At 43.2% G+C, this 14,940-nt stretch overlaps 1 protein-coding gene across 7 annotated transcripts in view; it reads left to right on the forward strand.

Moving 5' to 3' along the window:
• ELP4 (elongator acetyltransferase complex subunit 4) overlaps positions 1-14,940 on the forward strand; it is a 1,619,784-nt gene that overhangs the window by 1,117,801 nt on the left and 487,043 nt on the right. For 6 of the 7 annotated variants that reach the window (XM_078680831.1, XM_078680832.1, XM_078680833.1 and 3 more), the window contains exons 8-9: positions 3,839-3,947; positions 10,074-10,180. The exons of the other annotated variant lie outside the window; for it this stretch is intronic. In XM_078680831.1, the coding sequence (XP_078536957.1) occupies positions 3,839-3,947; positions 10,074-10,180 (216 nt within the window). The remainder of the gene's footprint in view (positions 1-3,838; positions 3,948-10,073; positions 10,181-14,940) is intronic. 7 annotated transcript variants of the gene reach the window in all.

Here is a 14,940-nt window from a genome sequence, read left to right on the forward strand (position 1 = left end):
CCCATCTTGCTACAGACCCATATCATTGATAGATTCCAGCATGAAAATTATTGGTAGAGTACTGTTGGCTCGCCTGGAATCATGGGCTACCCAAAACAAGATCTTGCCAAATGTGAAATTTGACTTTAGACCCAGCGTGGGGACAAAAGACCAGTGTCTACATTTCTACATGTTAGCTGGGAAATACGTAAGGGCAAATAAAGGGTCCCTCCATTTGGCGTTCATTGATCTATCTAGCGTCCTCGATTTAGTAAATCACTCAAAACTTTGGATGCCGATGGAGTTAATGGAGGTGGAGACAAAACTGCTTACTCTTATTAAACTTCTCAACCATGAACTAACGGTGAAGGTACGTTTTGGCTTGCAGGGCAAAACTACCCTCCAAATAAAGTCCACTCATGGGGTGAGACAGGGCTATCCTTGCTCTTTTCTTATTTCTTCTGTATATAAATGGGATTTCCAAACATCTTTCTGAGATACGAAAGGATACACCCTGAATAGGTAGGCAACATTTTCCTATTTTTTTATATGCGGAAGATGCTGAGCTAATTGCTTGAATGGCAGATGGTCTCCAAACCCTACTGAACTTTTCTTCATTCATGGGTGACCTGGATCTTAAGGTCTTAAGGTCAATCACTCCAAGTCTTTCTAAATGGCATGTGGGTCCTGTAACACAAAATCATAAACTTTCTTCATGGGGAATTTATTTCTGGAGAAGATGAACGATTTTTTATTATTTAGGGATCCTCTTCAGCTCTTCCTTTAAATATAATTCACTTTTGACTGTTATAGTACAGCAATTTAAAAGAAATAGAGGCAATTGTTAGATTTTCCCATAGGCTGAGCCAGAAGCCCAATAAAGAAATTATTAATTTGTATAAAAGCAAATGCATATCTGCAGGGTCATATGGAGCAGGCTTATGCACAAATGACAATTCTTCAGTCGGCTGAAAATTGCTTCCTACAAAGGTTACTTATGGTTCCGCTGGGGACCTATACTTTGATCTGCCATGAAGAACTATGTTTGGCATATATGGAAGATAAGCTGGGTCTTGCACAACTTTTATTGTAAATCAAGACCTAGATAAACCCAGAAGCAGCCTTGGATCTTCGACTGCCTAGCCTTAAATAGAGTTGCTCGGATCCCTTGTGTTACGTAACTAAAGGAGACCTTTGAATTAAGAGGTATGATAGAGTTGTTTGACAATTCTTATTTGATTACCAAAAAAAGCACAGTAGAAGTATAATCCTGTACATTACTGCTCGAATTAAAGGCTCCGAAAGCCAGTCCATGATACCACTCACAAGATATGTATTGATTTCTACTACATCCAATCTAGAACCATACCTTGCTTGGATTGTAAACTCTATCTATCGCTGCTCTCTTTCTCTTTTTAGATTTTGTGTGATACACTTTAAGGTTGCATTTCCATTACAATGTGCATGGCTATATGATTTACCTTCATGCCGGTGTGACCAGCAGGCCCGGACTGGCCATAGCGGGCACCAGGCAATCCCCCGGTGCGCCGCACGGGTAGGGGCCGGTTTTGTGCCTAGCTGCAAAATCGGCCCTGTAACAAAATCCGCCGAAAACCGGCCCCGGCGAAGAGCTCGCCGGCACCTCCCCCCCCAGTGGGGAGGGGGGCCGGCCGAGCACTTTGCCAGGGCCGGTTGTGTTTCCCAGTCCGGCCCTGGTGACCAGGTAACAAAGCACTAGTCATTTTATTTTGTTTTGTTTTTCCTTATATGCAGAAACTAGACAAGCCTGTTCTAAGGAAATCTAAATTGAGAACATATAGGGAAGGTGTAATGTTACTAAAGAATCTCTCTACCCTAGAAAGATGTTTTGCTGTACTCAATTTTATTAGAAGGCCACTGGCAATCGGGAAAAGGTATGAGAGTATTAATTTGTAAATAAGGGAACTTTCCCCATCTTGTATTAATAGATCTTACAGACCTTTATGCTGTCTTAATTGATAAGGCATTCACTTTGCTGGAAGATGTGTGGTGTAATGATATTTTAATTATTCTTATGCCCCTGCAGAAAATGAAAACGCATATTTGCACTTATTTCATTCTACATTTTATGTGTTTTATTGATACAAATATATTGTAATATAATTATTTACTATTTATTATACTGTGTCTTTTATTGATTTTTATGGCTTATGCTTATGCTGAATGAAAAGTTTCTTGATTTGACTTGACTGAGTACCCTGTCGGCCAAACTCAACGCCGGTCAGCCCGATGTGAAGCCGCACTTTTTACGCAGATGGAGTACATTTACTCTGTCATTGTAAAACTTCCTTCGTAAGCCCGAAGGAATAGGTACCATTGGATGGTCAGATGTTTTTTGTTTTTTTTAATTGTTCGTCACTGTCTGGTATATCCTGGTGCTGAGTGTGTTTTTGGAAAATAAAATACCCTGGTAGAGTTTGCTAGCCAACCGTCATGCATGACAGAGCCGTCTGTTAACCTCATCGCTGCGGCGGCTATTCCGTCACCAGCCGCGGTTGAGCTGTGCTCATGACGGAGCGATTCCGTCATGGCCCCACCCGCTTAATAGAAAAAGCCACGCAGGCGCGAAATCAGCGCCGCGCAGGTGCGTCGGCCGGGCCATGACAGAACCGCTCCGCCATCAGCACAGTGCCACCGCGGCTGATGACGTAGCGGTTCCGTCATCAGCACGGAAAGGGTTAAACTATTCCTTCATGGACTGGAATTGTCCTGAAAGCAGCACCTGCTAATATATAGAGATGTCTGCTGGGCTGACGGACATCTCTAAATTTGGCAGGCAGAGTAAAGGCAGTAAGGTCCACTGCCACTCTGTATGGGAATGTGGTAGCTTTACACTGCCGACTTTGTGATTGGTGACTCATGTTTTAACAAAGATTCACAAAGCAATAGGGCGCCACCCAATCTAAGCAAAATAGGAGGACCTTGTAACATTCCTTGAAATCCCAGTGACTACCCTTTTCAACGCATTCTGAACCTCTCTCAGCCTGATTCGCGTTTTAGAAGGCAATAGGACAGGATATTTAACTAGTGTGCCTTCACCATGATTACGATTCTCTTGGTATGCCGTTTTTATTGTTTCAAGTTTTATTTTTACACTTCTAGGCACTTGGTACCCTGTTTTGGTTTAAAAGGTGTAACGCTGTACAGCGTTAATGTAATTTGTTTAGTAGCCTGCATTCTTTGAGATGTCAATATTTTTAAAAACTTGCTTCGAAATTATTTGACTTCAGAGGGTATTTTGAGTAACCTTACCATAAAAAAAATCCAAACTGAAATAGCCAACCTTTATAAGTTGTTAATAGTTCCCCTATAATAACTTCAATTAATAAGATGTCCATAGCATTGCCTTTATCCTCATATTGCAGAGACTCGGAAGTGCCTCAGATGAACCGGTTGTCAATACTGTACAAACAATAAGGCCATCTCAAGTCAATCCCAATCTCCTCTCTAGAGCACCAGCAGCCAGATTCCAGCTTCTCCTCTTTGTGTTCTTCCAGCTCTTTACCTTGGTTAAGTCTTTCCTCCTGCAGGGCCAAACCACCTCCCTGCCATTTATGGTTCACTGGAAATGAAGGCGAATAGTGATTGCAGCATGTCACTTTCCCACTGCCAAGCACTGCATTGAGCCTGAAGCGGCTGCCTTCCAGTCACACATTCAACCGAAATTACTTAATAATTCTTTGATGGAATATTACAATTATTACTAGGTGTTGATGACCTCCTCTGTTTTATTTGCTGTAGAGCGAACAGAGATTTCACTTGGAAAATGAATTGCCTTTTTCATCGCTCAAGATGTGTTTTTTATTCCCATGTCTTACAGAATAAAGCAATTATGGCACGTGCAAGAAACTTGTCAGATACGGTGGTCGGTCTTGAATCATTTATTGGCTCTGAGAGGGAAACCAGTCCATTATACAAGGATTACCATGGTAAGTTCATCCTCAGAAATGCAAAAAGTCTGTCCCGCGCACTCCTTGGCCACTTAGCAGCTTGCTCGTCGATTGGAGGATGTGTCCAAAGTGTAGCATTAGACTTTCCTTTATAATATACTTCTTAAATGTTTTCCCTTGCTAGCCATTATTGGGCCAAGCGATATTTCCCAGCAAAATGCATTAGGGCTGCAAGAAAAACAAGGCAACTCCTTGCATGTTGTCAGGCCCTATTACCAACGCAGGGTTCAGTCAGATGTACATCTCAACAGGCAGACTTCAGGGAATTCGCATGCAGTGGAGGCTTGGCCATCAGCTGACCAGAGAGTCGAATGTGTCATGAAATCAATTATGTTAAACTACCAGTTTTGAGATTGATAAAAATACACATTTATATAACTCATCTGCAATATAGACCTCAACACAATTTGTCTGAATTCTATTATACACCTTGTTAGTGAAGGTAGGCTAATTTTACAGTGCATCCTTTGTGTGACACATATGTAAATACTTAAATATGTTTACCTTGCAGTTGGGTAATGTGTTTGGCCCTTTTTTATCATTGCACTTTTGTGATGTTGCATGGAAGGTTTGTGAAGGTTCGTGATAAAAAATATGTTCAACACTACAAAATATGTGGAATCAGTATCTATAAATGGCGTATAGTTGTAGGTAATTCAAAGTGGTGTTTCCATGTGTGAATATTATTGTAGGTATTAATGTGGACCTAAATTAGTTTCAGGGCACCTTGGTTGAAAAGCATATCAATTTTGTGAAGCTCACTACAATGTCCAAGCCACTAACTAAATTGGAACATAACAGCAATTGTTCAAATTAGAAGAAAATCGAGCAACCGGGATGGGATGCTTGACTTTTTTTTCCATTCCACAAAGTTCAAACATTTCTGGAAATTAATAGTAGCTGTGATAGTAATGCAATGCACTTGCTGATAATGTTCACACATATCTCAGGCTGGCCTTAGATGCTCAACAAGGATGCGGAAATACCTTGCAGCGGCATTGGTACTGCTTGTTGTGCCTTAGATTTAATGACTGCATTCCAAGTATATCTAAGTTAGCAGCCGACATCAGTTTGCACCACTTTGCCATTTCTCACCCTGTGCAATTGCTATGTAACTGCTAAATGTGCTGAAATGTAATCTTTTTAGGTCTCGCCTGTCGATGCGCATGCGCATCGAGCAAGCGAGACTATGGGGGCTTATCCACTCTTTGTCCAACTTGCAAGGAATCGTGGCGATTCCTTGCAGTGCCCGTGACTTTTAAGCTCAATGCGCATGCGCATTGAGCTTAAAAGCGCGTGCACATGCCCCCAGCCGCCTGCCTTGCCTACTCTCCCGCCCCCTCACTGCTTGATTGCACGGCCGCTAGGCCGTGCCTCCCCTACTCCTCCTCCTACTCTCCTCCCCTCGCCGTCTGTTCCCGCACTCCTCCCACACCCCCGCTCCGTGTGTCACTTAAACCGCCAGAGTTCCCTTCGAGTTGTGGTTGGTGCAAGCAGTCTTCAAGTCCCTCCTTTTGGAGATTGTTTTTCGGAACAGATACGGTATCATTGGAGGACTTTCTTTTAGGCTTTGTTCTGTCCCCGATAGAGCATTTCCTGTGGCATGTGTTTTTTAACGCGTTTTAGGGTTTGTTTTGTCTTCGATAGCAGAGCATTTCCTGTAGCATGCGTTTTCTAACTCGTTTTAAGCTTTAGTTTGTTTCTGATACTTTTGTGTCCGATAGCAGAGCATTTCTTGTGGCATGTGTTTTCGAATGCATTTTAGGCTTTGGTTTCTCTTTCATAGCAGAGCATTTCCCGTACTAGGTTTTTTTTCTAAAGCGCTAGCCTGTTGTTCGTAAACATATTCTATTCCGTTTTCGTAAGCGCTCGGCTTTCTTTCATTTACGATAGCAGCGCATGTTTTTGCGTGTTTTTAACGAGCACATAATTTCACTGCACAGCAAGCGTTATTTTTTTTTGCTGTAGCGGCTCTTATTTACTGCGCTTATTAATTTACGGACCCAGTACTTGTGCTTTCTAGTTGCCGGCATGTTAGCTTTTTCCCTAACTGGCTTTTTATTGTTACTCCGTGGTAACAGATTTATTAGTGGACGCTGTGTGTGCGTCCTCTTACCGCTTTAGGGATACTTTGCTGCACCTTCTTCTGTTTACTATGGTTATTTTCCTTTTTAACTGTCTCCCCATTGCTTATTTTCACACACAAGTCAGTGCGTCACAGTTTTACCGGAGAGGGCACAGCTCTCTCCAAGACACAGCTCTTCCTCTGCTCTCAACACTTGGGCCCAGTGCGAGGAAGGGGGTAGTGTTATTCCTTAAAAAAACCCTGTCCGTTCTCATAATCAAACTCACTTACTTCACACAGCACTCCAGGCCCCTGCTGCTTTCACACCCCCTCCCCGCTCCGCCCCCTCCCCTGCCCGCCGTCTGTTCCCTCAGCCGTCTGTACCCTGCTGCTTAACACCCTCTCCCCCGCTCCGCCCCCTCCCCGCCATGTTGCATGCAATCGTTTCGTATTTTTGTACCACTTACTCCCAACCGGCTAAAGACACCAACGTCAAAAGAAAAGAAAATGTTCCACAGTGTCTCATCAATAACTTACTGAGTCTGTCATTTCTTACATACTAGATATCCGGAGCAGAAAACATTTAAAAATCAACCCTCTCCCCCGCTCCGCCCCCTCCCCGCCATGTCGCATGCAATCGTTTCGTATTTTTGTACCACTTACTCCCAACCGGCTAAAGACACCAACGTCAAAAGAAAAGAAAATGTTCCACAGTGTCTCATCAATAACTTACTCGGCGGGCGTCTGTATCGAGTAAACCCCACATCGAGAGAGGTACTTTCCCTGTTTTAACGTGTCCCTGCTGCTTTTTTGCCTCAGCCATTCATGCTCACCCCTCTCAGCACTATACAGCTGTACCCCTATCTCTAAGCCTTACCTGTGCTCCGTTTCGTTGATCTTCCGGGTCATCTCATCCTACTATTTTCATTGGCAGTTCATGTTTCATTTATTTCTAGTTCTGTTGGATTCCGCCTGCGGGGACACCTGGTATGTACCCGGTTACTGCGCTCTACTTCCCCTGTAGTTTGTAAGCTCCACCCTTTCTGCAGTTCATGAGTTTCTCTACAGTTCCTAATACTTCCATACGGCTCATTCTTTCCCTTATAGACTGTTTCCCACTCGTGCAGTTGTTACTCATTGCCCCTGCAATTATTGCATTCAGCTCTAAATGTTCTCATTGAACATTCCTGCTATTTTACAAATTTTATTGTCTTGGGCCGCTCCTGGCCCTCTCTGCGCAACAGTCTTCCGTCACACTGCTGCCTTTCTTGTGTGTTCACAGTTCGTGGTGTCCTAAGAACGCACTCACCTTTGCCAAGTGCGCACCCTATTGCACCTGTGTCTTTGTAATGTCTCGCCCGAGGCCTGGAAACAGCCAAGCCAAGCCAAGCCTCTGTTCTACGAAGGCGGATTGTGCCACGTCATGATCACCCTCACCCTCACTCACCCTCAACCCCTCACCCTCACTCACCCTCAACCCCTCACTCACCCTCACTCTCACTCATCCTCACCCTCACTCACCCTCAACCCCTCACCCACCCTCAACCCCTCACTCTCACCCTCACCCCCCCACCCTCACCCCCCCACCCTCACCCCCTCACCCTCCACCCCTCACCCTCCACCCTTACTCACCCTCAACCCCTCACCCTCACACCCTCAACCCTTCACCCTCAACCTCTCACTCACCCTCACTCACCCTCAACACCTCCGCCTCACCCTCACTCAGCCTCACCCTCACTCAGCCTCACCCTCACCCTCACTCACCCTCAACCCCTCACACTCACTCACCTCACCCTCACTCACCCTCACCCTCACTCACCCTCACTCTCACTCACCCTCACCCTCACTCACCCTCACTCACCCTCAACCCCTCACCCTCACCCTCAAACCTTCACCCTCACCCTCAAACCTTCACCCTCAACCCCTCAAACCTTCACCCTCAACCCCTCACTCACCCTCACTCAGCCTCAACTACTCCCCCTCAACCTCACTCACCCTCAACCCCTCACCCTAACTCACCCTCACTCACCCTCAACACCTCACTCGCCCTCACCCTCACTCACCCTCAACACCTCACCCTCAACCTCAACCCCTCACCCTCACTCACCCTCACCCTCACTCACCCTCACTCTCACTCACCCTCAACCCCTCACCCTCACTCACCCTCAACCCCTCACCCTCACTCACCCTCACCCAGTGCAATAGGTCTCAGACCATTTCAGTTAGAGCTTTTAGAAATGTTTATGGCTTTTTTTATTTGTAATTCTTTAGCATTGGCTACAGGAAACAAAAATGCTAAACATTTACAAAAAAAAACCATAAACAATTCTAAAAGCACTAACTCTAATGGTGCGAGACCTATTGCATTTCCAATGCTTGTTTTATATTTCTGGGTCGGTATAGGATAGTTCGCAAGAGAAGGTGGCAAAATAAGCAGATGCCTGCTGCAGTTCATGTTTGTGCTTTCAACATTTCCCAAATGGCATTTACACATAAGATGCACTTACTTTCAGCTCCAATTTACATTTAAAGATCAAAGGCACAGAGCAAACAGTAGAAAAAAGCATTGCCAAAATTGATTTTCTAAATGATTTTCGCACAAAACTCTATTAGCACGATCTGTTTGAACACTGATTAAAGAGAATAATAGACCGGGCGCCAAAAGGAACAGGACATCTTATTCATGTTGTGCATCTTGTAGCGCCAGACTAGATATTTTCAATTAATCCTGAAGGTGCTGATTTTAAGCAGTGCCTTGGTGGAGCACTAAATGAGCATTTCTATTAACAGTCATTTATAGTGAATAATTGCTTTGTTGCCCAAACATTTGTTGTCAATTATTCATTCTGTATATAGTCTATCATGTTATTTCTTTCAAAACGAGAGGTAATTGGAGGAACATATATATGACGCAATGGCAACATAAATAAGGAAGCGGTGAACGGGGTACTTTGGATAGAGCAGTTAGTACCTCCTGCTTTCCAGGGCATATTGTACCATTGGTTGCGCTTACTATTATTTTTTAATTTGAAGTAAAATAGGGTAATGATCATTGAAAGGAAAAATGTATATTTATATTATATTTCCTGACTGTCTTATTTTGTCAATATGGCAAAAATGCAAAATTGCTCTGGAGATGATCCCTTGCCTCGGCGGTATGAGTGTTTTTTTTCGAAACTATTGTATTCTGTGTTTTTTTGTGTGCTCTCCTCTGTTTTTATCCCGGAACCATTAGATTTGTCAGTGGCTACCAGAGACATGGAAGTATTGTATCTGAATTCCTGGTTTCAATCCATGTGTAATGACCTCTCCGTTGCTCTGAAACTATATTGGGCTGCACAAAAACCATCCAGCAGCCTTGTCAGAAGGAATCAGCGTGAATGTCTACCGACAGGATGCCCCATTGGCAAGCCTACCTTTGCCTCCTATAATAATACCAGCAGAAGCGGCATTATTTTAGAGCTCGGAAATGCAATAGATTTGTGGCGGCGAGGAAGGGGTTTAGTTTATTAGCTCGTGAAAATGTTCTAAAAACAGAAATGTCTCACATCAGTCGAAGCCATTAACCAAGGGCAACATGGCCGATTTTTCATTAGAGCTTCAGTGGTTCCCAGTAACCCATGAGCTTGTTTTGCTGTCTGCTTACTGGTGCATTTAATAAAATGAGGATCACTTGGCGGTGCCGTGGGCAAGCGTTCAAGGTGATAGCCAAGCTTGCTTACAGTAAATACACTGGAAATCGCCCACAAACCGGCTGCAGTTTTGACAAGTATCAAGATCCTCTTTTACATGAGTACTTCAGTACGAAAGTGCAATTAGTTTTCAACGCACAAGGATTCCTGTTTATCTTATTCTGCCTGATTACTTGAGCATAATCACACCGTTTGCTTCAGTGCTCCTGGTGGAAGCTCCACTTTAAAAAGGGGGAGGACGAGTGTGTGCAAATATTCAGAATTCTGCCGCAGGGTCCTATTGTGTGTATCCCCATAACAAGTGTTTACTTAATTTTAATTCAATTTGCATTTCTTCCCTCTGACAAGGTTTGTTTCGCGTGCACCAGCTTCCACGTCTTAACAGTTTGACTCAAGATATTTCAGGAGTAACGGACCTCGCTTTTAAATTGAAGAGAAAGCTATTCACCATCGAGGTAAGGGCAAAATTATCAATGTTAACATGGAAGTGCTAAAAAAATGGGTGAGTTGAATCCTTGTTTTGTGTTGGTGTTCCCCTGGCATTGGTAGTTGTTTTATCTGATCTTGCTAACTTCATCCTTTCATTTTCATTTTCTGCTGCTGATTCTGAAAGTATAGAGACGTGTCCAGCATGATGAAAGTGAGACAATGCTGTACGCAAGCTGTGGGTTGGTTCGTTTAAAACAGGACAGAAAAAGGAGCATTAAAGCACCTAGAAACAGTATGTGGTATAGCTGTTTCAACTTGCAAGTGGCTGGTGATTGTGGGTGTATTACCGCAGCATGCCTTTACACTGGTATGGTATTAAAAATAATCACTAATCACATTGTAAAACTGAATGGTCTGTTGAGCTTGAATACTAGGTGCTCCCATTAGCCGGATTAGAGGTATTTATTTTGTAAATAGTTGAACAATGAAGTTGTGTTTTTGGAGGTGCACAGCTCAGTAATATATTGCATTAACTGAGTTTAAATGATATGCTCCCCCAACACATTTTTTTGCCAGCATTAACTGGGCAACAGTGCTAAATCTTAGAATCATCCAGTGACTTTTTCAATGTGGATGCTATCTTTTTACCTTCGACAACAAGAGGCACAAGCTAGTTGGTGACTTTATCCAGAGAATGAATACCCCGCATAAAGTAACTTAGAACCATGTGCTTTATTTCAAAGTTGAAATTTGTCATAGACACAAAGGAGAGGGGAAGATAGTGACTGCCAAACGTTACCTTTATTAAATTGGAAAAAGGGTCAGAATTGAAAACTAATAAAATGACCAGATGATTATGTAATCGTGTGGGTGCATCATCAGGACCTATTGGATGGAGCTTCTCTTCGCTGCTGCTTATGATAGTATATATTTTTGGGCCTGTTTCACAAAAATGATGCAAATCCACACAGCCATCATCCTACGACCTGCAGAGATTTCGGACTTTTGCCAAATTAATAAAACCACTTGCTTAACCCAACCTGCGTGGTTTGCTTCATTGCAGAAAATCTCTAGTCTCAGGCCTTGCGTTTAAGTTACTGTGAGAATTAAACTTTTTTTGTATTTTCTTCCCCATGGAAAACGATGTTGCTGTGAAGGGAATCTCGTCTACAGATCCCTCTAAAATGTGGAGGCTGTTTCTGCTTTCCCCATACAAACTGCACCTATTACAATCTTTTAGTTTGGAACTAAATGTGTGAAAGAACACTCTCAGGGCCATGGCTCTGTGGGTGCTTCTCATCATTTGCATTGTCCACTCCTCTAGGAACACCCACTTCTCCACCCCTCATTGTCACCACTGCATACAAATCTGCATAACTTGTGGATTTTCTACAGATGTGACCCCTGCACCTAGAAATCTGCGAATGGGGACTTTTAAAATCTGGATCTAGATTTTTTGCGAGTACCTTTTTTCGTGAGCAGGGAAATAGTTTAAGCATATGAGTGTTACATTAATTATTTCTAAGGTTTACCGGTATCTTATTTTTTACTGTGATGCTTTTCTTTCTCTTTAATGCCGTCTAGAATCCCACCCTCCATGTTAATAAACTTTCTCGAGACATTCTTGCGTTTGCGATCTGTGAGAAGAAGCAGGCAGACTTTCTTTACATTTTTTAGTTAACAGTTGTCCCATTGCATATATTCATGTCTTGTATATTTCTATAATATTTTCCACATCCCGTAAAATATAGCGATGACACAGGTTTTTGTTTTGATTAAACCCCACAACACTTATTATACGTGAGGACTAATATATTCGCACAGTCTTTACTTGGAGAGCTTTGTATTTTATGGCAGAACTGTTAGCAATCTGAAATGCCTAAGCACTTGTTTTTTTTCCCGTTTATGTTTTTCACTACACAATGGCATGAAACAGCCGAGCATACTTGGCAAGCCATTTTACTGAAATCTCTTTCATGTGAAAGTCTCTTAAGCAGGCTACTTGCCTTAACTGCTGTAACCCACTAAAAAGGTAAATTGCCACCAATAAATTAGCATATTTCTTACATCATTTCCAAACGATGGTCAATCTGGCTTGGCACGGCTTTGGTGTTTGGGTCGTCACCCTGAAGTGACCACCGTGGCCCCTCGGTGACCCCGTGCCCTCTTTAGCTACCCACTTGATAAGGTAACTTATGGCGCCTCTTTCTCCCCGCTACTGCTGCAAGTAACACTCCCCATAAATCATTCAACGGGTCCCATTAGGTGACAAATTTAGATACCCTCCTCCCAATTAAAGGCCATCACTGTCTTTAATTATGTCATTCTTTTGAGGCGAGTTAATAGTTAATTAGACAACTGCGTCCTCACCCAGACTCGCCACAGAGAAGGCTTTGAGCGTGTTTAACATTAGTTTGGACAGAGGGGCTTCTCTTCCCTGTGTTATAGTGTGATATTACATTGAAAAATGTATACTGCACGTTGCAGCGTATCTATTATATGTTACATTAAGGCACTTACTGGATGTAAACTGACTCATTATTAATTCAAATTTTTAGAAAAAGGTTGTAAAATTAGGTGATCTTTTCACATGAATGTCCTTTTTTTTCTCTAACTTTTGCTCTTCGTATGTTTAATAGCAGCTGTAGGGCTTTTCATAAAGTATTTTAAGCTAAGCAGGAACAGGAAAGGGCACACCTTATGCGTACTTTAATGGGGAAATAAAAAAATGGTGGTAAAATGGTGGAGGAATGAGGCCTCGAGATGATCTTGGAAATGCCTTTTTTAGATTTTACACTTGAGTGGGTTTATCTATTCTTTTTTGTTACCTGCCTTAACGTTGACGCATTTAGCATCCTTATCACTATTTTAGCTGCTTTCACGACAACTACAAAACCTGTTTTTTAGGCACTATATAGAACATTTAACAATGCAGCCCAAGTAACCTCAACTAGATTTCGCTATGGGTATTGTAAACATTTTACTAGTAGTGGCAGTGCCACAAGGGCTACAGCTCCACTGCCCAGCACTCATTGTGCAGTATCACAGTGACGCCCCGCGTCTACCTTGATGCGTGCCAGAGTCGGTTTTGGCTATTGGGCAATCGGGCAGTATGGGCTAGTCTGACAGATCAGTGTGGGCCAGTTTTATTTTTAGAAGTAATCAGAGATAAAAAAGGGACACTTGTAACACTTTTAAAACCATTGGTTTTGAGAAAAGTGATTGGAAAACCCTCAAAGAAATCAATGTAATTTGGGAGTGCGGTATATATGTTTCATCCGCCCCACATTGAAGTCATGGCAGTTATCATTGGGTGTTCCAAATCGTGATAGTTGCCGACCTCAACCAGAGGTACCTCCGGTCTCCAAGTGCAGTGTCAGAGATAGAGGATTTATTCCCACAAAATAGTGTAAAAAACAAACTTTACAAAAAAGGAAAAAATCTTTAAAAAGAGGAAAAACACCCAAATAGGTTTAATAGGGGGTGAGCTCCCTCAGATTAAAATATATTCATACTTAAGGAGATCGAGTTACTAGATATATTGGTATTGGTAAAGAATCGTCGACATGTTTCAGCTCCTTTGGCCCTAAGGGTCTATGAAGCTTTCGTCAGGACTAACACACGTATACTGATACTCACACGATTTGTGCGGTATTCCTCAATTGGTCATTCTTTGCCAATCGTGATGCTGGTGCTGACTCTGCCCCCGGATGTTGATTGACATCCGGGGGCAGAGTCAGCACCAGTCTGAGGAGAAGCCTCGATGCGGCTTTGCGCTTTAAGTAGCTGTAACCCCGTTGAAGAAATGCGTTCATAGAACACAGAAAAAGAATGAACGCTGATCCCAGCATCACGATTGGCAAAGAATGACCAATTGAGGAATACCGCACAAATCGTGTGAGTATCAGTATACGTTTGTTAGTCCTGACGAAAGCTTCATAGACCCTTAGGGCCAAAGGAGCTGAAACATGTCGACGATTCTTTACCAATACCAATAGATCTTGTAACTCGATCTCCTTAAGTATGAATATATTTTAATCTGAGGGAGCTCACCCCCTATTAAACCTATTTGGGTGTTTTTCCTCTTTTTAAAGATTTTTTTCCTTTTTTGTAAAGTTTGTTTTTTACACTATTTTGTGGGAATAAATCCTCTATCTCTGACACTGCACTTTGAGACCGGAGGTACCTCTGGTTGAGGTCGGCAACTATCACGATTTGGAACACCCAATGATAACTGCCATGACTTCAATGTGGGGCGGATGAAACATATATACCGCACTCCCAAATTACATTGATTTCTTTGAGGGTTTTCCAATCACTTTTCTCAAAACCAATGGTTTTAAAAGTGTTACAAGTGTCCCTTTTTTATCTCTGATTACTTCTGCTCTTACCCTGGGGAAAGAAAAGGGCACACAGCTTCCTCAACCCTCCCAGCTGATTCAACCAGTTTTATTTTTAACAGTTAGTGGTTGCCCTGAGAGCCCCCAAGAATTGTCGGCCCTGCGATCTGGGCCTGTGATCGGCGGCCTAGTTGGACAACGAGCGCCGCTGCCAATCGGACAGCGGCAGCAGGGACGTGTAATTCCACCACACGTGCTACCCCATGGGAGCCCGGATTGCTGCAGCGAAGGCCTCACACTAGGCACGCCCCCCCTTCTCGAGAGGCGATTCCACACCGGGAGTGGCTGCGATGCCTGGAGAAAGACTAATGCACGGCCCGACTACAGCCGGACAAGGTGAGGAGCTTGCAGGCCTATTTGCTTCTGGGTGGTGGGAGAGTTCGGCC

This window comes from Lissotriton helveticus, chromosome 3_1 (genome assembly GCF_964261635.1).
Source record: "Lissotriton helveticus chromosome 3_1, aLisHel1.1, whole genome shotgun sequence".
In the NCBI taxonomy this organism is placed as follows: Eukaryota; Metazoa; Chordata; class Amphibia; order Caudata; family Salamandridae; genus Lissotriton; species Lissotriton helveticus.